General features: G+C 32.8%; 1 protein-coding gene across 1 annotated transcript; it reads right to left on the bottom strand.

The window, feature by feature from the left end:
• Positions 1-1,747: 1,747 nt before the first annotated feature.
• Positions 1,748-24,657, bottom strand: LOC123694022 (DNA-binding protein D-ETS-6-like). Its single transcript, XM_045639318.1, has 6 exons — positions 24,313-24,657; positions 21,650-21,792; positions 20,541-20,676; positions 3,758-3,867; positions 3,197-3,343; positions 1,748-2,851 (listed from the first exon to the last, which is right to left on the bottom strand). Exons 1-6 carry the CDS (start codon positions 24,377-24,379, stop codon positions 2,729-2,731), a joined length of 726 nt encoding a protein of 241 aa, XP_045495274.1. The 5' UTR covers positions 24,380-24,657; the 3' UTR covers positions 1,748-2,728.
• Between the last annotated feature and the right edge of the window lie 410 nt (positions 24,658-25,067).

Here is a 25,067-nt window from a genome sequence, read left to right as displayed (position 1 = left end):
CTGTAATTATTATCATCTCAAATATAATTGAACTTAGCTGTATCAACAGCAGTAAAAAGTTCAAAAGACATTTTATGAAATGTAATTTGAATAAACATACAAACGTAAAAATAATTAAATAATGATTGGGAATAAAAATCTTTAACACTTCAAATAAATAATCGTGTAGTAATCTAACCTAATCTCAGGTTCCTTGTCTTTCATGAATGTAGATATACCGCAATTAAAATAACACGGGCTTTCAGGTGCAATAAATAATGCATATTATTGAGTTTCACATACCTATTTTATTTACCTTTTTTATTTTTATTTTATTTTAAAATAATTAATAAAAACTTTGCCAAGCTTTGGCAAGTGGCAATGCGTGGGCGCATTATCGGATGCTGCGTCCGGCGCCGCAAGGACATAAAATTCCCATACTTCCTATATTCAACTCGTTCCTCAAATAAATAATATCTAATGCCTAAATTATTAATAATATATGCACTGATCAACTGGTAAGTTTAGCATAGATTACTAATTATGTAAACAGTTCGATAAAAAGTTATAAAACAATCATTATAAACGCACTAATATAACGGTGGAATAAAATAGTTCTGGAGCTAAGAAACAGGTGTCATCATATTATGTCATAATTTTGTGTGTATGCAAGAGTGTATGTGATGGCGAAATCAAGGCGAAATAGTCCAATTTTTATGGCAGTATATTCTATATCCGACAACTTACTTACATCATTAGCATAGATTTTTATACTAATTAAAATAATTATTATTAGTGTTTGTATACTAATTAAAGTAATTATTATTGTTAGTGTTTGACTAGAAAACGTCCTCTTTTATTTGCAGAATCTCCTTTCCGAATTCTGAACCCATAAACTTAACTTTTTGATTAAAGAAATGGGTCTAAACAAGGTCTAAATAAAATTCTCTGTTATAGCAAAAAGGAACTTTATTTATTTATTTGAACATTCATCGGGAAACAATACATACAACAATAAACAAAACAAAAACAGAATGTAAAGAATAAAGATAAAACAAACATATTATTTTTAAAGTAAAATACTTATAAGTAATAAAAAAGATAATTAAACTGTAATTAATTCTCATAACCCTATGTGTATATCTATATAATGTATTATTGTTTAAAATTTAAAGCCGTACATTTATTATGCATTTTCTTTTAATCTAGGAATCTCAGATCCACGTTTTGCATGCGACATAATTTGTCAAATACTCTGTGATATCTATTTTCTCTATACTATCTATTTTCTAAGTACTGCTCGGGGAAGAATTCGACAGTCGACACAATACCCGCGGCCCCATGGCTCGACGGAACACAGTGGGGTTTTAGTCGGTAAGAATCCCACATATCCCACGGCTCCTTCCCCGTGGACCGTGGGCATCTTATGCAAGATTTCCCCACTAAAAAAGGTACTGCTTTTATATTTTAGTCACATCTATTTTAACGTCATTAATTATTGTAACAAAGGTAGGTACGGGCAACAAGCGGGTAAAATTTTATAGTGTACCTAATAATAAATAATACGCCAAGATATAGTGGAGTTGGTTCCTAAGTTTTTAACGTTTATGGTTTAACTTTCTAAATAATACACAAAAATGTTGTGTGGTTTTATGAAACCACGGTAAAAGTGAAACTGTTCGAACGGTTCCGAACACTGCTTTGACACAGACCAAAAAGTTTGAGACGATGTAATAAAAGTTTCACTTTAAAAATAGTTTACGTCTGGAATATTGAAATAGGTACAGCATAATATATTATATATTTTAGTCAGTACCGCATTGGGTTAATCCTGTAAAGGTAATTGATATGTGTGTGAATAAATAAATAAAAATAAAATAAATAAATTATATCATTCAAGGGCGTTCACGGTTCAAGGGTCCACCATCCTACCTACATAGCCTTCAGTTTTTATTTGTATAATTCATATTTCAAACTAGCCATAACTGAATATTTTTTTATTACTCTGTTTTAATTTATACATATTATGTAGGAGATAAGTTTGTACAAATTAAATAACTCAATTTAAATTATACATTGTAACACTTATTTCCTCGTCTAATACATTGTTGCTATCAACTCGTGGATTTACTATTGAATCATAAAGAAATATTAAATCAACAATATTTATCGCATTATATTGAGCTTTATGTATATTTTAATATTCGTCATATTAAATATTAATAGGTACATAAATTTATATTTATAAATTTATATTAATAGATATCTAGAGGTGTTATAAATGTCATTTAGATAAAGTAGATCACGATTCACGTACAAGATAAAATTATCCAATTTATTTATAAATACATTTGATTGATCGATAGGTACCTACTTGTAATCGATAATATAAAACTTTATCGATTTAGGTACATCAGTAACTATCTGACCCGAAAGACGTTGTCCAGCGCGAACTCAATATGACCGTTCAGTTTTCACAATTCAATCACTTATAAGTGAAGTTCTTTCATAAGATTTTTTTTTGACAAAAACGAACACAACAAAAAAATAATTACTGAAATCAGTCTGTTCACGCATGATGAAATAGAGATTCTTAAATTATATGTATAAGTAGAGTTCAGATGTAGCGATAGAGATTATTATTTCTTGGGTTTCACAGTATCTTTACGTGGTATTTCTTCAGGCTAGTAGCAACTTGTGTTCTTCAAGCTTCTATAATGTTCTAGAATGTTCTATTTATTTGGGGAAGTCACTGGGGAGGTTGTTGCGTGTTGTGTAGGTAGGGCCAGTATGGCGGCGCGTCGGCCTGCGCCTGGCACGCGGCGGCGAGCCCGGCCCAGCAGAACTTGTATGCGTAACGTTTGCCGTGGACCTGGGAAACAGTTGTTGTTAATATTTCATAAATATATTAATGATGATGGCTTGTTGCTGGTTGCTGCAGTAGAGGTACGAATATTGTATAATGCGGCAAACAGAAAGTATGTCAAACTTTATACTTTGTACTAATAATTATACCTAGTTCTCATGTGCGTCTTACAGTTTTATACTTTTGTACGAATAGCATTTTACTGGCTGAATAGATAGGTATGTATATGGGGAAGGTTTTAATCTATCATCAGCATTTGGAATTGAAAACACGACTTAATCATAATTGTAGAGTAAGTTTAGTGATTTTGAAAGATTTCACTAAACACTAATATTACATTCCATTGCTCACCTTGCCCATAATATTCTTGTCGTAATAATACCGCAGAGCCCGGGACAGCTTGTCGTAGTTCATGTTGGGTTTCTGCTTGCGGCGGCCCCAGCGCCGCGCGACCTCCTCCGGGTCGGATAGACGGAACTCGCCTTCGCCGGGGGAACCCTGTCATTGTAATTACTTATTTGATAATAATTATGTATGATACATTATAATAGCATTAAGATTTAAGAAGCAACTTGGGATTTACAAATGAAACGGTAATAGGCTAATCAATTAGTGATATAGATAATTATTAATAATCTATAGTAATGTGAAGAAGAATCTTCAGTCTATTAATTGCTGTACGATATAAATACTTGCATAAGAAACGTGCACTAGGGTTGATAACCTCCCATTTCATAATTGTTCATTAAAATTATAATAAGTACCATAATTTTTAACTGGAAGGAAAATATTTAGTACCTAGCTTGAGCCTAGCTTTCGTCGTAATTTGAATGAATTATTCTGGCTCCTAATTGTTGTAAAGCTTTCTAAAAGAATTAAATTTTGTTGACTCTCAAGTGTGTGGATACTAACCTCCCAGCAGATCCCAGGTGCTCCAGCGGCCAGCTCCTCCAGGAGGAACTGCCACAGCTGCACTTGTCCGCCGCTCGTGCGGGCGCAGCCGCTCAGCGCCGCGTATGGATCTGTTCATATTACAATCTTATACAAAATGTTATGGACTGTATAATCGTAGGAATTCAAATTAGAATCTTATACAAAATGATGTGGATCAATTAATGAATATAGGAATTTTTATTTGACATCTATTTCTGTGTGTTCTTGGTAAACGACTCTATACATATTAAGTACCTAAGTACTTATTTTTATTCTAAGAAGTGACGAAAGAAGTTATTTAATATACGTAAAGGAAACCGTTTAAAAATAAAAGATGATAAATAATCAATAAAATATGTACGTGCAAACTGCAAAGCGACTGCCATACATGCGGTGATAAATTTTATAATTCCTGACTGATTTTATCATTATTCATTTTGATATTATTTATTAAACAGTGGTCATAGTTGCTGCGAAAATAGCAAGATTTAAATTAATTTTAGTTTTATGATAAATTTTAATTTATAATTAAAAACGGTTTTCTTACGTAAAATGAAATATAAATTATTGTACTGGTATAACTACATTATAATTAAATTAGTTGATACACAACGTTTGCATTTTTTTCAAGCAAGTCCTGCTTTTGAAAGGTGGAGGAATAGCGATGCAAAATTCTATGGGATACTATATTTAGGACTAAAGATAGAATTTAAGATATTGTCAATTATTCCGATTTACATTTTATAATAGAATTGAATTTTTATACATATTTACGTTACGCACCGTGATACAACTGCTGCAAGCGGCGATGCTCGCTCGCACTTAGCCACAACATCACATTGTATTTAAACACTATCACTTTTTGCGCAGCACAATCATAACGCGTATAAAATTATATTTTAACACACTTGTTTTCTTTTTAATTACAAGTCATAAAAGTTCGTAAAAAATAAAAAAATAAATAAGTAAATACTTATACATTTTCACAAAAAATAACTAACACAAAAAACGGTGTTTTGAGTTCTTGGTTTCAACAGAGACAAAGTTACGTTTTTAGCAAATTATTTGCCAATATAGCACACAGATTTGAATTTCAAAAATTTTGTAAAGGGTAGGCTTATAATGGTGGCCGGATGCGCGTCCGGATACGGCACCGGAAGCGAGCGAGTGAGCGCGACGGCCCGCCCTCGCCGGCCGCCCGCCCTACATTCACACTTCATGTCTTACTGACAACACCACTTATTATTCTGTGCTTGGTTAAAAGTACCGAGAAGTTAATAAACGCCTAGAAGCTGTTGGCTTGAATTTTTAAACATCTGAAAACAATAGAAAAATTTATACAAAGTTCTATAAGGCTTGTGCGTAGATTATTCTTAGTCTTAAGACTTTACGAAATAATGGAAAAGGCTCAATATCTACATTACTTTACATACTTACTTTACAGCTACATTTATCTGGTAAAAAAGAGGATTAGTGCGCTGCTCTACACATTATTGAAACGTAAGGACCATATTTTATCGGTAAACTAGTGTAATATAAATAGTTATTGGAAATAATGTGCAAACGCAGTTCAATTTCATTGTAACTAAAAATCTATTCCATAACATCGAGCTCTATCAATCATATTAGAGACAATGAAGGACCACTTCCTATTTCTATTACTAAAAAAAATTATAAACTCTATACACAAAACAAACAAATAAAGAAACAGTTAATATTATTCAATTAAACGAACCGGCGACCCCAGAGGGTGTGACTGCAAGTATCACAGGATTAACCCGTGATCTCTCAGCGGGTTACTTACTTTTATTGACTTCTACCCTCTTGGCTCTTACACAGATAATCCTTTATGTGGAATGTCAAATCGCATTATCGCGTTTAAAGAAAGAAATTAATGTTAATATAAACAAATTTTTAAACCATTTATCATGTTTTTGATAAAGATAAAGTCAAATTACAGAATCGATTAAAAAAATCAAGGAACTGCGTGTTGCGTTTGTATGTTCAGGTATTGTTTTCTACAAACTTTATCACACTTGATTTAAAATAAATACCAGACTACTAATAGGTACTTAATGTTCCGCATAGCATTTTATTAATGTAGAGCAAGGTATTATGATTTATGTCCATGTATGTGAACTTTGAAATAGCGAAAAACAAATGGTTCAGACTTCAGTGTTTTGTTGTGTTCTTCAGTGTTCAGTGCACTAACCATAACTATGGTTAGTGCACTGAACCATTTGTTTTTCGGTAGGTATAGTTATACCTAAAATTTAAAACAAACATAAAAAACAAACGAATCCCTTCAAAATTTAAGCTTTTCGCAGATAGTATGGAACCCCAAAATAGCTCCTTGAATTCTTAGAACATAATATTAAAAATAATCCAGCTCGTTCAATTTGGCGGTGTGGTTAATGGAGGCGCAAGGCCGAAATGTAAATTATTGTGACCGCACTGCTTCTTGGAAAATACTTGCGTGTGGTACAAGTTGGGAGCTTATTGCGGTAAGCTGTTGTTAAAAGATATTAAAATTTATCTTATAGGTATATTTAATTGTAGCACTTTTTACATTGCTACACATATCGCAACTCATCGAACGATGTCACCATATTATGTCTTTCTAATTTCGGTGAAACAACATTGGCCATTTTTTCAAACTCAAACTCAAACATTTATTCATTCAATTAGACTTCTCCTAGAAGCACTTTTGAATTGTCATAACATAGTTTTACCAATTTCTACCAATTCGGAAAGCAGTTTCTACGGAACCATAACCGTTTTGTTGGGGCATTTGTAACAGGCCGTAAAAATTTGAGCTTTTTATGCAGCTAACTGCAATGGTCGCATTGATACAGGTGTTTTCTTCAAAATTTACAGTATTCTCAATTCTTACTCAAACCTTATACAAAGTAATATGTTTTCCAATTTATAAAATCATGATCAAGTCGAAAACCGTATCATATCCGCTCTTCTCTCCTCACTCGCACTGGACACTCCTAGGAGGGAGAGGTCGGAAGGCGGAGCGCTGTCCGCGCCGCCTCCGGCCCGCCCAGCGCACTCCGGGAGATCTCATAGCTATGGAGGCTGGAGCCGTGAGGAAGTATGAGCCGAAAATTATTGAGAGGAAAGGTTTTGCTCAAACGATGATAATATAATTGTTACCTAAGTCACGTTTTCCTTTTGTTTTAATGTAACTTCCTTTGTGGAAAAAGGTAACGCATATGAATATGTGTGAACTCACTTGACAGTGTTTAACTGTTTAGTAACAGCACGAAAGTTGGAATTCATCGAAATATCATTTTATTGTCCTATACTATCAACTATGCGATTTCTGATACCTTGTAAAGGATGAATTATTATAAAAATATTGATATTTATTCGCAGCCGTCCCGTCGACCTAGTCTGAAATTATGAACATCGTTGCCTTGATGACTCTATATTAAAACGATTTATGAAAAAAAAAATATTGCAGCAAACGTTCAAATTTAAACGCAATTGCTAAATTACATTTAATACTTATTTTTATTGAAATGTTCAAAGGAAAGCAACTCCTCATTGCAAATTAAAATACAATTTGCAAAGTCTTATTCTTTTTGGCGTTATAATTATTAAATTCGTATTATCATACAAACTGCAAAAGCTTTTTGAATGGATTTGCATATCTAGTGCATATATATCAACACAACGACTGATTCAAGCGGCCAAAGGCTACAACGTTAGCATAAGAATATAATTAGATCCACATAATATTAAAATGATTCTATTTCACAAAGATAGTTGCATGAGCAATAGCGGCATAGCGTGAGAAGCTGCAAGCTGCTTTCACATCACACATAGTATCGAGATGAGTCATCGGAATGCGGACCCGCTGCCCGAAGCGGCAGCTCCCAGGCACCACGGCTAGTATCTGATATTCTTTAATAGTTCATGACCGCGAAATATATCGCGAATGTATGGGGAAGTGGTTGTCTCTATTCTAATCTATTTTATGCATTTTAAAAGTGTAGGTAATTCTTTTATGCATTTTAAAAGTGTAGGTAATTCCAAATTTGGATATTACAACGAACTTTTACTATTGTCTTTTAAAATATCATATAGCATAACATGTTTGCTTCTTGATTTGATAGAATTTAATGTTGCCTAGTTTTCAGTAGGTTGAGCAAAGGTACATAGTCACGTTGAAATGAATAAAGCTATTAATGACTTGAAAATGACTTTCCTTACTTATTCTGTAATATAAATTTCGTATAATAAACTACAATTCACAAATTATTCTCTAATAGAAGCTTACACTTTACAGCTCCTAAGAGCATTCTTTTGAACGGTTTTGCCTTACTCCGTTTTTTGTCTGAATTATGAAGAGTGTTGGGGGTTGGGGTAAATTATAAGATATGAGATTGAGATATATTAAGATATTTATTAATTCACTGTAATGGACTGATGAGATGAGATGAGATCATCTATGATGGAGCCGCCCGGTGCGGAATCCGACTGCGACTAACTATATTTAAAATAATTAATACATTACCTATAATAAAAGGTGCAACATCGACGGAGCAAGTTAGTTATAGTGACGGATTTTATTCCGGGAAGTTGCATTGTCTGTACGATTAGGTACTTAATAGTACAAAGATATATTTTAATTTAGAAATTAAACACTTTTTAACGGATTTTAAACGCGATTTATTCATTATATTATTTTCCCGACGTTTATGTTCGAAACGTCGGGAATATAATGAATAAATCGCGTTTAAAATCTGTTAAAAAGTCTTTAATTTCTAAATGTCATAGTCTTTTATAATACTCGCGTAAAATCAAACCCTAGAAAATACTATATATTTTAATGTTTGTAAAGTTCTTAAAAAAATGCTCAGCTACATTTTAAGTATATCCCGCAATCGATAAAGTAACATCGCATGCGATGCGATAATGAAATGCTGTCTGTTGTCTGTTCGTGTAATGCCTGATGAACTTACACACTTGACTTCAGGGTCCATTGATATTTAAAAACCTTGTAATATAATCATGTAATGAGTATAGAAAGGTATTTCTTTTTTATTGTTTTAATCACATTCATTTTTAAAGTGTGTAATTTACAGAAGAGCTCCATTGAAAATTCTATTTAAACCACAGCTTACCAAAATAATGATTTTAAACCGCCCAGACGATAATTATTAAAGTATCAACCGTTATATAAACTGTATTTAAACCATCTCAAGAATATGACAGCGAAATGAAATTTGGAGGGCACAATAAATCACAAGGTATTAAGAGAGACCCCGGCTGTGCCCCGGGACGCTGATCTCCATTGACTTGCTAATGCCGACCCGCCTGCCGCGCCCCTCATATTGCAGTATTTGGTTATATAATATTATGTTAGTGTAAAGGTGAAAATAAAAATTTGTGACGTGTTTTTGAAGATTTTACGACATGTAATCATCATTAGTAGGGATATATTTTACTTGAGTATCTACATATTTCTAAAATCCAACTTCATCAAATGATTATCGTAAATATTTAAAATAAAATGAAATTTCATAACAGATATTTAAAACCTTCAATCATTAGATCGCTTATACAGGGTTATTTGTAAAACACCGGCAACCTCGCAGGACAAGATAGCTAACATCATAAGTAACAACATTTGTTCTACGACTTTCGGCATAACGAAATAAATTATTTTTAAATGATTTTTTAAGCTTTTATTGTACTCTCCTAACGTTTGTAAGTCTATGTTCTACTCATCATCGAAAGGACAACCGTGACGCGACGCCCCCTTTCCCCTCCCGTTCGCTTCTTGTTTACGTAATTTTTGTGATGCGCGTAGAGTTTATACTTAATATTCAAACGGAAAATGAAATGAACATTTATTTTTGTATGAAAATAAAATCTAACAAAATATCAAAAGTCGTAGCTAACAATTAATGTTGTTACTTATGATGATAGGTATCTTGTCCTGCGAGGTTGCTGGTGTTTTACAAGTAACCCTGTATTGTAGAGGTGTACCTACCTAATTTTTTTTTCTTACCTATATATAGTTAATTAATTAAGTAAGTATCTGGAACATATTATTTTAAAATACCTATTCTGCCTGGATTCTGTTACCACAGAATAAATAGGTGCTACGACGAATTGCCCTTAAATTACCTATCTTATACAAATCGAATCAAAAGTTACGACGTAATAAAGTATTTTTATTTATTAGTAACTAGGTTTCCGCCTGCGGCTTCGCACGCGCAGACAAAGAAAAACCCGCATAGTTCCCGTTCCTGTGGGATTTCCGGGATTGCGTCATTTTACCGGGATAAAAAGTAGCCTATGCCTAAAATATCTCCATACCAAATTTCATGCAAATTGGTTCAGTAGTTTAGGCGTGATTGAGTAACAGACAGACAGACAGAGTTACTTTCGCATTTATAATATTACTTATAGTATGGATAATGTATAATATTATCTTTCGACCAAAAAAGAATGAAGGTATACGAATACCAACATTCGTTGGAGATACTCATAAATACATAATGTTATATTTTAAATATTCTCAACATCATCAAATTTAATTAACCCTTTTTGAACAGAGAAAAAAATCTGAGTGCCTGTAATTTATATCTTAATTCGCATTATGTTGGCGCCAAAACCACATGTGCCTCTCGGACAGTAAATGCCTTTGAATATATGAAACATGTGCTAAAATTACCAACCTCACACATGGCCTACCCCCTACTGCTTGTAGACGAATTTCTTGGAAAGATGCGTAATAAATTGCGTTCTAAATAAATGGAAAATCAGTGTCTGGTTAAGTTATATGCGTCATTATTGTGTGTTCAGTATATAATTATTTCAACGGCTTAACGTATCGTATTCAATTGTTATTAAATGAATTAACTGGTCTTGGGGACAGCGGAAATAAATAAATGAAAAGAGTAGATAATTCAGAACATTGTGTTAGGGACATTCATGGGATTTTCAACTACCAATAAACATGTATTGTTTGGTTTGCAAAACTATTTCATGCGCTATAAGATGAATTAATAAATAAGGCATTATTATAACTTTCATCTAACAGTCGTGACTCTCCCCTGTAGGTAAATGGTAGAGCCAAAATTTCAATAAATATTCAAGTTATAGTAAACTGATTCGTTACTAAGTAGTCAACTTATTACATCTATATACAATACATGGTTCACTCGCAACTCTGAAATTCATGAGTATTGAGAAATGCCTACAATTAAGGAGGAAGCTACAAAATACCTCAAAAAGCACACACAAAAACTTAGAATGCATCCAAATCCCCTCTCACAGCGATTGCTTAAACTAAAACCCATGAAACGCCTGAAAAGAGCTAATATTGATGTCGAGCTACATTAGTTATGGGGATTAGGGCACTGGCTCTTAATTCTTCAACCGCCAATAATTTATTCTGATCCAAAGCATCTGCTCATAGTCAATTGACTGATCGCAGATGATTATAATATAAAAAAAAAATAGGTTTAAGGATTAGACTTCGTCCAAATGTCGCCAACAGACAGCGAAATATAGCCTTATCTATAATTGGCATTTAAATCTAATTACCTATTCCAAATCAACAATCACTCAGATTTTAAGCTTGCCACTGCCCACATCAGTGGGAGTATCACTTTACAACCAATGGTGAACTACGTTTAAGATTTATATGTATAACCTGACAGTTTACAAAAACTTTATTAGCTGTAAAGAGCGGGAAAATACCAAGTATTCTGCGGTTTCGTAATAAATTAGAGGCTATGCTGCCGACATAATGTTGCCACATGCATGATTCATGTACAAAATATACACAAAAAGGTCAGTTAAATCGATTATACTATAAATTTGTTTTATAAAATATGCGATCAAAGAGCCGAACAAAATTATTAACAGGCATCCATCTTTGTAATAATTTATGAATTCGAAGATAAGACTAAATTTGGGATAGATAGCTGTTTTATCTTAAATTTTTGTTCTTTTTTATGTGGGTTCATTTAGGTATCTCCTCGAAGTTCGAACCTTTATTATTCTTTAAGTAATCTGCAATTAGGTATTTGTTGTAGGCTGGTAGTATTTTGTTTGCAAAACATAATTTATCTATTATTAATTATACATAGTTTGGTATCGATATAAATGAATATTGATACCAAACGATTATAAATAATCTATACTTAGTAAAGATATAAATTCGAATCTCTTTACTAAGTAAGATTTACTTATATTTAGTAGATTATTTTATATTGTATGTAAACCACATAGTTTCTCAATTATTTAAAATATTACTAGCTTTCCGCCCGCGGCTTCGCCCGCTTTGTCTAAAACCTAATAAATTATATACTTAAACCTTTCTCTTGAATCACTCTAGGTATCTATTAAAAAAACCGCATCAAAATCCGTTGCGTAGTTTTAAAGATTTATCATTTAAGCATACAAAGGGACATAGGGACAGAGAAAGCGACTTTGTTTTATACCTACTAGGTATGTAGGTAACCTTCTTCAAAATCATCCCATTGAAATAGAACCTGCACTTATCTTCACAATCAACTCTACAAAACTGTTTGAGCTTTTACATTTAGGAAAATAAATTTAATTAGTTTTCAATTTTTATTTAAAAACTAGCGGCCCGCCCCGGCTTCGCCCGTGGTACATTTTTACGTTTTCTCTCCATAAGAACCATCCTCGTACTTCAAGAAATGTAATAAAAAAAGAATTAACGAAATCGGTTCAGTTGTTCTCGAGTTATGCGTTTACCATCACATTTTGCGATTCATTTTTATATTAAAGATGTACTTAGCAAGAAAAGTGTAGATTTATTGTGGCAATTAAAATATTTGTAAAACGGTGCTTTGTCGAAATGAATCGATCGAATGACACACCGAATAACTCTCCCACGATTCACGAACAAAATAACAATTATCACTGGCGCCAAGAACTACACATAAGAAGAATAATATATACAAGAGATGTATCTATCGGATCCGGAACAGTGAGTCAGGTTTCCTAGTAAATATTGACTCACTTCCGCACTAAATCCGTTTCATTATTTTTGGCGGAACGCGGGTTAGCGCCATTTTGGCCACGCGTCAGATTCGTATCTATGAATGGTGAATAATAATCTACGAGTGCTATGTCGTGAGGATTTCGCAATATAAGTAGGTATTACTTTGATTTTTTTAAGATGCGTCACCTAATGGTAGCAAACTAATGTATTATGTGTGGTATTATGAGCCATGAGGCAAATGTATTCAACCCAGATACTAACTGAACTAAACGGATGTATTTGCAATACCATTTTGTGAAATCGATAAAAACTGTTGTAACATTATATGATTAATATAGCATGTCTTATGACGAATTGGAAAACCAATTGCAAAAATGTTAACATAATTTTATATTCTGTGTTCGCTAAAATTAAAAAAAACCGCTTCATGTTGTGGCAAATGTGTAGGTATCACACAATATTCTTTCAGTAATGGAGATAGAACCGGAAAAACGGAAACGAAAATCGGATGTAACCTTCCAGCAAAATTCCACGATTATGCCAACTGAATGCAACACTCAGCATCCAAAACTTTATAAATGTATTTAAAGACAAGGAATTTGTCGTAAGTGTATAAAAATGCAAGCAATTCGGAACTACCTCACTCAGCAAAAATTTTGTTTTCATCTTTACATTCCTTTGGTTAATAAGCGTCGGTCATTTGTAAAATATTTGGAAAATGCGGAATTTTGGCTCACGACCGCGTGTGACCGCGGTCACCGCGCGTGTCCCGCACGCGTTCGGCGTTCTGTCAATTAGTGAAAACTGATACATAAATAGATCTACCTACCTAAAACTTTTACTTCACTTTATGCCATGCCACTATAAATTTATAGCCATGCCAACTATGTGCTCTAAATTCGGTATCGTCCTTATTTGAGTATTGAACAATATAATATTCATACGAATAGCTGATTTTTGAGTGTAGGTACTCAAATCACATTAAAAATATTTCTTATTTTACACAATAAAATAAGCATCTTAATAATATTTTATTTCACTTCTCTTTAACTCAATAGTCAAGACCTATCTTAATTCTTAACAGATAAAATAAACGATAATTTAATACGATCGGAATCAGATCTCCCCTCGGGTCAGTAATGGCCGCTCATCTACTTGGAGATTTGAGCCATTCTCTCGAATAGATATTGACCTATCTTCTGATACGAGAAAGTGTCCTAAATGACCCTTATTAGATTAGAACTATCAATTATGCGCGGCAGTGCTTGCATTGTGTTTATTATTTTCTTGTAAGGAAAATAAATATTCCTTGTCACATTTTATACATATACCTACTTAGTTAGTTACTCCTGTTTATTTTATAAATTGAAAATGTGTCAGAAAATAAAGAATACCTATTGTTTTTTGTATATACAATGTAATCCATTTCATAATCAAATTTCATATCTCATGCAAAAAAAAATCTTGAATCTTTAATTCTTGAAACATACAAACACATAATTCTTGAAACATTGTCTAATTTAGGTACCTGCCGATCGTACTATCAATGCTACTTTCTAAAAAAAACCATCCACAGATTTGTAAGCGAAATACGGTAAGAACTGGTTCACATTCCGACATAAAATTAACAAATATATTATATCCCAGTGTACATACATATAGGTATGCAACCAGTAGGAATTTCACTCTATCGAGGAGAGGACCGACCGGTCTGTAACATGCGCACATTCCATTCTTTACAACTCGTATATTTTTTTTATAGCAAATATGAAATAAGACATCTTTAACTACATATTATTTGATAATTGAAAAATAAAATAATGATTAGTCATTATTAAATGATCTTTAGAGCAATTATTGTCATTGCTAGGTATGTTTAAGATTTTCAAGTTTTTTTTTTCTTATGTTGATATAATATGGGGCCTTGACAAAAATGACAAACTGTTTTATTTATCAATTATTTTCATAAGAGTGAAAAGAAACAATCATGCGCGTACGCAAATTTTGTATTTAATAAACAATACATAGGTATATTAGCAAGAATGATGTTTAAAAGCGTTCAATATAGTCTCTACTCTATGAAAGAAACGAAATTATTAATAGTGCATGTTTGTTATTATAATCTACAAATTCGCAATGCTATTTTTGATACAATTTATAGAAATATCAAGAATGATCAGCCGTGTCTATCTGTCGACACATCTCAATCTAATAACATTTGGGATTTATTTTTATTAAGTAGGTATTTCAGATTTAAATACAAATGCGAAGGACTTTAATTTTGAATTTTTTATTGGTAGTATAATTATTACAACTTCGTTATCGTATGAATAAAAACTGTCCCTGAAAAGTAAATAATTTACAATGTGACTAAGTACCTATGACTTATCTTTTTAATTCCAAGGTAAACTGTATTGTCAATATGATTACGAAATTGGAGTAAACTACTAGTATAGGCAGGAAGTTTGACTGTAGTCGAATTATTATTTAACGATGGCATGCAAGGTGCTTTCGCGTTGATTTCCCAGAATCTCCTGAGTCACGGCGTGAGAGATGAATGGCGCGCGATCGGCGCTATGATTCATGCAAGTTCCATTCATTAGTTTTTTGGCGCGAGTTTCTTTAATCTTATAGTCGTCACTAGATGGCGCTGTTTTAAAAAATGCGGTCGTCTAAACTCTAAACTCTAAAGTATTTTAGTTTGCTCATATTATTACACTGAGTGATCGATAAATTATACTTCAATAAAATTGTTTTCCCTTTCATGTATTTTTTATAAAATTATAGTGAGTTTATAATTCAGTAAACTAAGTATATTATGGAAGTTGGAACACGCTAATTGTAGAGCGGGCTTTTATCATCATCATCATCATCACTACATAGTATAAAATAATAAAACGAAGTCGCTTTCTCTGTCCCTATGTCCCTTTGTATGATTAAATCTTTAAAACTACGCAACGGATTCTGATGCGGTTTTTTTTAATAGATAGAGTGATTCAAGGAGAAGGTTTTAGTATATAATTTATTATGTTTTAGACAAAGCGGGCGAAGCCGCGGGCGGTAAGCTATTTGTTAATAATTGCACCTGCATTTCTAAATTTTGCAAAGTTAAAGTATTTTTAGATGAAACTTATCGATACAAGTTATGGAGTTTCGTAACAAAAAATACTGTTTAATATATTATGTAATAAAAGAACACATTTATTTTTACATCCAAGTACAAGAATTATGTACATTTTTATTCAAAGTCAAACTCAAACTCAAACATTCATTTATTCAATTAGACTACTATTTAGTAGCACTTTCGAATCGTCATTACATAAGTATTTTTAACATTTACCACCGATTCGGAAAGCAGTATCTATGGAGAAGAATCGGCAAGAAACTCCATAGTTGCTCTTTTAAAATCATGTCAATATTACATAATATGTAACTTATATCTAACTTATACATAATATATCATAATATGCAAAGAACTGTCCTGTGGTTTTTACGCGACAACCCTCCATGGGTCTTTATCGTCCATATATTCCTGAATACTGTAGTACGCTCTCTGAACTAGTACATTTTTTATATAAGTTTTAAATTCAGAACTACTAAACTCTTTAATATTGAGAGGAATTCTATTGTATAAGCGTATACCTTGACCCATAAATGAATTTTTAACTTTAGCTAATCGGAAAAATGGCATTTCAATTCTATTCCTGTTCCTTGTGCCATAATCGTGTCTATCTCCTACTCTTGTGTGTAAGTCGGCGTTTTTGTGAACATGCAAAATATTATTAAATATATACTGTGATGGTACAGTAAGGATACCAGTATTCTTAAAATGATCTCTTAGTGAGTCCCGAGCACGTAAATTATATATAGAGCGAATGGCTCTTTTCTGTAAGATAAATATAGTTTCTATATCTGCAGCCTTGCCCCACAGTAGAATTCCATAGGACATAATGCTATGAAAGTAGCTGAAATAAACCAATCTAGCCGTATCTTCATCGGTGAGATGCCTTATTTTTCGGACTGCATATGCAGCTGAACTGAGCTTACCTGCAGCGGTGTTGACATGGGCTCCCCACTGTAGTTTCTCATCCAATGTTAACCCTAGAAATACAGTAGACTCAGTAGGATGCAATACCTCCCCGTTCAAGGTAATATCTCTGTTCAACTTTTTTACATTAGGAAGTAAAAATTCAACACAAGTGGTTTTTTTGGCATTTAATAATAAATTATTGGCAGTAAACCATTCAGATATGTGTAAAAGAGCACTGTTCACTTCGTCAACATTTGGGTCATGCCTATCCACATTAAAAATTAATGAGGTATCATCTGCAAACAGAACTATTTCACACCTATCCTGCAAATAATAGGGAAGATCATTGATATATACCAAGAACAAGAAGGGACCTAAAATGGACCCCTGTGGAACACCAATGTTAATTGACGCACCGCTAGAACGTTCTCCATTAACAACTACAGTCTGTATCCTATCATGCAGGTATGACGCTATGAGGTTCTGGGCTTTTCCTGTAATTCCATAGTGATTAAGTTTACGTAACAAAGTACAATGTTCGACGCAGTCAAATGCCTTGGAGAGGTCACAAAATATCCCCAGAGCATTTTTTGAGTTTTCCCATGCTTTATAAATATGTGTTAGAAGTGCAACTCCAGCATCTGTGGTTGAGCGCCCCTTTGTGAAACCAAACTGTTTGGTGTGCAGTAAATTATTAGATGCAAAATGACTACTCAATTGGTTTAATATTAACTTCTCGAATACCTTACTTAATGTTGGTAAAATAGAGATAGGTCTATAATTGTTACAGTCTTCTTGATCGCCCTTCTTAAATAGAGGTATAACTTTACTAAGCTTTAGTAAATTAGGAAATGTACCATAGTCACAACACTTATTAAATATGAAAGCTAAATTTTTCGCAATATTTTCTATTATATTATTAACTAAATTTACGGACATTCCCCAAAGATCACAAGTATTTTTTAGATTAAGCGTCTTAAAGGCAGTAACAATATCACTAGCAGTTACGTGTCGTAATTCAAATAATGTACTGCACCCCGCAACATGGTCCTTCAAAAAGGTTTCTGCAAGTGCTGAAGACGAATTTAAACTATTAGTAATAGTAGCAGGGACACTACTGAAGAATTCTTCAAAAGCAAGCGCAACATCAGCACTTTTGTCAATAACCCTGTCATTATTTACAAGTTTTATGGTATTACTTGATTTGCTTTTACCCATTTCACCATTAATAATAGACCAAACTGTTTTAACTTTATTATCAGAGTCGCGTATTTTTTCTTTGATATACAAACGCTTTGCAGTAAAACAAACTTTTTTAAAAATTTTCGAGTAATTTCTAACATAACTAAGAAAAGATGGGTCTTTATTATATTGCTTCATACCATATAATTCATAAAGAATGTTCCTGCACCTATGTACACTAGCTGTCGCCCATTTACTAATAGGTAAATCCTTGGTAATATTTAAAGATTTAACTTTAAATATTTTTTCAAATTCATTATGTACTAAATTAAAAAGATTTTTAAACATTTCACAAGGACTATTAGGAAAGGATTGATCATTTAGTACGGGCAGGTTTTTATTAATATTATTTCTAAATTTATTAATGCCTTTTTTTGTTATAGGCCTAACATTAATCCTTTTAAATGTAGGTATGCAATCCCATTCAAAAACTACTTTCTGGCCACAGTGATCCGAAGTCAATATATTGAGAATATTTTTCTCTAAACAGATGCAGTCACAGTATATATTATCAATACAGGTTGCAGAAGTAGGAGTAATTCGTGTGGGTTCGTTAAAAAGTTTATATAGATTAAATGACTGAAATAAATTAACAATTCGTGTAGCCGTTTGTGTTTGTAAAAGTAAATCAATATTAAAATCACCACATACTATAACTTTTTTTTTACTCCTGCTTAGACGCTTTAATATTTCTTCCATGACTTTCTCAAACATATTATAGTCACTGGAAGGGGGTCTATAAACGCAAACAATAATATAACGCTCCAGCTCCACACAGGACAGTTCAATGGTCCGTTCTACAGAAAGACTAACAATGTCAGTTCGTTCTTTACATTTTACACTATCATGTACAAAAATAACAGAACCTCCGTGAATAGCCTGCGTCCTAAAGTATATACTTTTTAATTTGTAATTTTCAATATTTACTAACGACTGACATTGTTTAAGCCAATGTTCTGTTACACAAAATATTTTAATATTGTTATCATTCAGAAACAATTCTATTTCTAACAATTTGCTAGCCAAGCCTTGAATATTTTGATGCACTATGGTAAAAGACTGCTTAGCTGTTGTCTTATATACTAGTTTAAATCTAGCTTAGGGCTAGATTGACTGTCAACACTTAACCTAGGTTGATGTATATTATAATAACTACTACATAAAATTGTAGTAGATTGATGGTCTGATACCGAACATGTACCAGACTGGTTAATATTATATGCTATTAACATAGCAAGTTCTCGCTTATATCTAGTTGGCAGATACACTGTATTCTTTGTCAAAGTAAAAGATTTAATACATAAGTTAATGTCAAAGTAAATAAATGCATCACGATGATGATTTGTTAGGTTATACAATTTTAAATTCATATTATGAATTAATCTATTTTGTTCTTGTGTTAAACCAGGTAGGTATGGCAATGTACACATCATAAATTTACATTTAGTCCTACTACTAATATCTAACATTTTTTTAAATCCTACATCAATATCCTTATTATTTATATTTAAACTGTCCCCATATAATATAATTACAATATTATTCTTATTAAAGCTGAAATGATCCAGTGATTTGATTATATATTTAAATGAACTGTTAGGGGTACAAACATTAGTAACTTTAAGCCCTAAATTGTTAAGCATGGCGCCAAATCCCTGACCAATATTATCTGACAACACAATCAATTCCTGCTTTGAAAGGTGTTTAGTATTACTGGTTGAATTTGTGGTATTGGGTTTACCACTATGTATGTCTGTGTAGTCAGACTTATGGGGCGACGGTTGCTCATTGTCACTGTTTAAACACTGACATACATATTTATTGGTCAGAGACTCAAAACGATCCATATTCTCATTGCTCAACTTAATAAGGTGATCTGCCTGTTGTATATGCTCGTTAATTTGCATTTGGGCAGAAGAATATTTCTGGTTCACATCATTTAACATTTGACTTAAGGAGTCTATCTTCTCTTTAAGTTCAGTTGTTTCTACATCATACAAGATTTTATAATAATCTAGATCCCTTTGATATTTATCTAATTCCTGATGCAGGTTTTTGTTGGCTTTCTCTAATTGAACTACATTTTTTGAAGAACTCTTTCTTACAATTGATTGCGTACGCTTGATGAACTTACTTAATCTAAGATATTTTTTTAACTTGTTATGTGAAGAGAAATTGATCTTTTTAAAGTTTACAGAACCACTTAACTGTCCACATTCAACAAATTCATCATATATATATTCTTACAAGAATTCAAAATAATGTCTTTAAAATTAAATAAGCATGAAATTAAAGAGGATTATTATTTATTATGAATGAAAATAACTAAGTACTTACTCTCTTGCATTTGTAGGTGCTGTGCTGACGCTTTTAATTTCATCTCCCTACACTCCGCTACACTAAACATTATTATAACCTATCCTATTCTACACACTTTCATCACGCAAATTCTTAATTAATAAATGATAATAATTCATAATACATACTGATCGGCTGTGAAGTAGACGCAGCAGCTTGGTGCTCCGGCAACGGCGGGGGCGGAGGCCGGCCCTTCGCCGTCGCGTGCGCGTGCCGCACGTACGCGTGGTAGATGCGGGCTGCCTCTGAAGTGCCTTCGCACACCTAAAGATACTTTGTTTTAAATAAAATACATAACGAATTCAGGACCTCCTTTTTTGTAGTTGGTCAAAAAGACTTATATATAATGGTTCGCCGCCTGTTTGATACCTTTTGCCGTAAATTTTTAAAAATTATATGTTTTTTTTACTCACCTATAAGGTATTTAAGCTAAACAGAAGAAATCTTGAAGATTAAAGCAGAATTTTATTAATGAAATAGGTACCATAAGGGTTTACAACTACATAAGTATTAGGTTTTTCCTTATAGTGTAACCTGGTTTATGTTATATAATATTTTTTTCAGAAATGTGTTAGGGAAAAAGCGTAAACAATGCAAAATCATCTGGGTCATTTAGTAGTGGTTGTGGCATAATATTTAATACTTATCCTATGATGCCACATGCATTAATAAATAATGTAAATTTTCCTTTTTCATAAAACATAAGGTCTATCTACTATTATCGTAGAGAAAGCTAGTTTTAAAGCACTCTACATTATATTAAAACAATCATTCAAATGTATCAGTCAGCTAGCCATTATCATGTTAGTTTTTGGTCTATTTTATGGATATGTAACGACGCAATATATCAGCGCAATGCATATTGTATTGCACTCATTTATGTGCTTTTAGGGAATGAAATACACTTTTTCGTATTTACAAACGAAGCGTTAACCTAACCAATAACCATATCACTTGTTCAGATCACCTAACCAATCTGAACAAGTGATATGAACATTATCATCATACAGTTGTCCCCTACAAGACGTCTAACTGGTCAGGGAGCTGCAACAGGTGTTTTAACAGGTCAGGGAGCTTTTACAGGTCCTAGGGAGCTTTTACAGGTGCCATTAACAGGTCAGGGAGCTTTTAAAGGTGCTTTAACAGGTCAGGGAGCTTTTACAGGTGCTTTAACAGGTCAGGAAGCTTTTACAGGTGCATAAGACATCTAAAACCTATATAAAATAGTGCCAGTCACCTGCAACCAGTTCTCCTCAGTGAGCTGCAGCAGGCCGGCGCCGGTGTCTGGCAGGAGGTGCTTGCGGGGCGCCCGCACGCTGAATGTGCGCGCCACCCAGCGCACGCAGCGCAGCACATCGCGGCGGTCCCAGGTCTCTGGATCTGGAGAGAATATTGATAAACTATTAGGATAAATATCCTATTCGTATGAATTAAAATAAAGACAGGAAAATATTTTAATACCGTTTTTAATACCCGTAAATATATAGTCTACGGGTTAAGCCACAGCTAATAATTTCTATTTTTCATATAAAAATTTGTATGTAACTCTTTTAGGCTCGATTCAGACACATTTTAAATTTACAGATTTTATTCAACATTTGTATTTTGTACACTTATCATTTATCAAGGATCGGTTACTACTTAATAGGTACTTCTATACAAAAAAATTATTAGTTAGCGAGTTCTTCTATTTTTTGTTTATTATGAAGGTTTTATAGCTCTGACATTGACACTCATTACCTACAGAAAATGCTTTCAAATTTCTGCAACTGAACCAATATTGATGAAATTTGGTATAGAGATAGACTATTAGAGCTTGGTAGAGCACAATTTATATTTTTTCACAGGTGGTCAGGATTAGCTACTGTTAAGTATTCTGTGCAGATACATAACTATTATGATATTATACAGTACAACTTGAAATTTATAGGTAAATAGATATATATGTATTCGACTTTACAAAATGAACACTATAGTATTTACACATAATAATAGAGCGCATCGTGTAAATTGTACGTCACTCTACCAAATTATAATTAATAAGTATTCGGTTATTATCGTGGAAATCTTGAGAGGTTGGGGTCATTATTATGTAAGACTATAAGCTTTCCGCCCGCGGCTTCGCCCGCCTTTTCAAAGAAAAACCCGCATAGTTCCCGTTCCCGTGAGATTTCCGGGATAAAACCTATCCTATGTGTTAATCCAAGTTCCCTCTTTATGTGTGCTGTGCGCAGTAGATAGTATTTTCGTGAAAGAGTAACAAACACACACATCCTCACAAACTTTCGCATTTATAATATTAACTAGGAAATATGTACCTACTTACTTTTACATGAATATTTAACATTTTAACAAATACATAATTATAATGGGGGTGATTATAGAGGTTCTCTCTGGAAGTTGGAATATAAAAAAAAAACATAATGTTTGCATTTTCTTACCGATGCGAGCATAATAATTGAGTAAGTTCTATATTCAGGAAAGTAGGCTTTGGAGTTGAATGTGGTGGAGAGATACCACAAAACTAAACTGAAGAGTTTTAATAGTAAGTTGGTATGTCGACGCAACATCATTTCTCAAAAGCGTGAAAGGGGATTTCTGAAATTCTCATTGAAGTGCAAACATTTTAGGGGTGCAAATTAATTTTCTGTCATTTTTAGTTTCAATTACTTTATGTCTCTAGGTAAGCTGTAAAAATACTGGTATAACTGGAATGTCTTTCTTTTAGAAAATAATTATTAAGATTTTTGAAATATATTTAGGTATGGTAATAGGTACCTAGGTATTTATAGAAAACATACATAATCAATGGGATCCGCTTATTGTTGGAATGTTATTTTTTCAATTAAATGTTTGATAATTAGCTTTTCTTATAATTGTTAATATAACCACCTAGATTGTATTGTTAATTAATCCAATCTTAAGAATTTTCCGAAAACCATCTATGTAGGTAGTTATAGGTATCTATGAGCTTCCAGACATATTTATGAATTTTTATAAATGAAAGGAACTTCTGTAAATTAAATATTTAATAGATAATTTAATTAATTAAAGAACAATACTGACAATATGTTTCTTCATAATAATTAATAATGTCTAATCTTACGACATTTAGGCCTAAACTTAGAAGCGAGATTCTAAACGAAACGATTTTTTTGGGAATTTAAATGTATGTACTAACTACCTGTTCTCTTGTGTTTTTTTCGAATTTATATAGTAGGTATATTGAGTGGATAAGTATTAAAGTTAAGTTAACAATAAAACAAACAATCTAATTTTCAATTCGATGTTACTATTCAAACTCAAACTCAAAACCTGCGACTTATTTCTTCTTTTCGGATTCTTGATAAATATTTTATTATAATAAGTAAATAAGTTACATATTACTTATTAGAATAATTTTGTGAAGAAGAAAAAAATGTAGGTAGAGCAACGATGTACATATTAGTTTTCCGCCGGCCGTAAAATCGCAGTATCAACAGACGAGAGATATTAGACTGTATATTATGTAATTCAATAGAAACATAAAATTTCAATTGAATTACATTAAAATATTAAAAATTACAATTTAAAATATATTCCCTTATTCTTTATAATTTTCTGTTTAAGAAAACACACCACGACAACCATTCTATCATTCATGATTCGTTATTAATTGTAAGTATAAAAAGCGTGTTAAAGATAATCAAATGATAACAATATTTATTTATTTATTGAAGGTCAGCCAACAGTTGTTTACATCAACTTAAACATACAGAAACAAGAACACAAAATAACTTATATAAATGCAACAGCTACTTAAAGGCTAACACCACATGCATAAACTTTTTAAGATATTTTATATACCTTATATCTCTTAATAACGTTATCTTCTAAAACAAAAAAACTAAAACTATTTACCGGCAGGTACGGTTTCATCCCCCGAGTCGGTGTCCGTGTCGGAGGGCGGCGGAGGGAGGGACTCCATGCAGGCATTGCGGGGCGCCAGCGTGCCTCACTACACACACAGCACTATCAACCTTTCACCAGTTTATCTATTTATCACTTTATTCACAAATTCAGGATACATTACAATTATTTAACACCATTTTTAAAGCTTGTAATTTGATAAATAACTTGTTAAACGAAACATGAAAATTGCACTTAATAAATCACGATTCAAATTTCGCGGGTTTTTATAATAGTTTGAATATGGTCAGGGTTAATTTCCCCACTAATTGATCATTTGATATCATCCCGGGCCACGAGTATGTGCTACTATGGCGGGCCGCGCGAACTCACCGTGCTTTTTATTAAAACAATCGTCATCTGTGACGTAGCGCTTATTCATTCGGTGACGAGGAAAACGCATTCTCGGAAGCTGCGCAATGATTTTTTAGTACAACTTTAATCTCAATTAGTGAGTCAAATTGAATGTCTGTCTAGCCAGAAGTAGGTCGGACCCTGGTCCCGTAGGTGCGGAAGAAAGTTCCGGTTGAAAGTTATGAGTCTATCGGTTGATAAATTACTTTTATATTGGTGACTAATTATAAGAAATAAACTGTTCGCGAATCATTTGATGCTTTCGATTAGAAAATATTTACTCATTTCCACCGATTCGGAAAGCAGTATCTATGGAGAAGGACCGGCAAGAAACTCTATAGTTGCTCTTTTTT

Source organism: Colias croceus, chromosome 8, assembly GCF_905220415.1.
Source record: "Colias croceus chromosome 8, ilColCroc2.1".
NCBI classification, from domain to species: Eukaryota; Metazoa; Arthropoda; class Insecta; order Lepidoptera; family Pieridae; genus Colias; species Colias croceus.
Note: the sequence above shows the minus strand (reverse complement) of the source record. Positions and strands in the feature narration are given on the sequence as shown.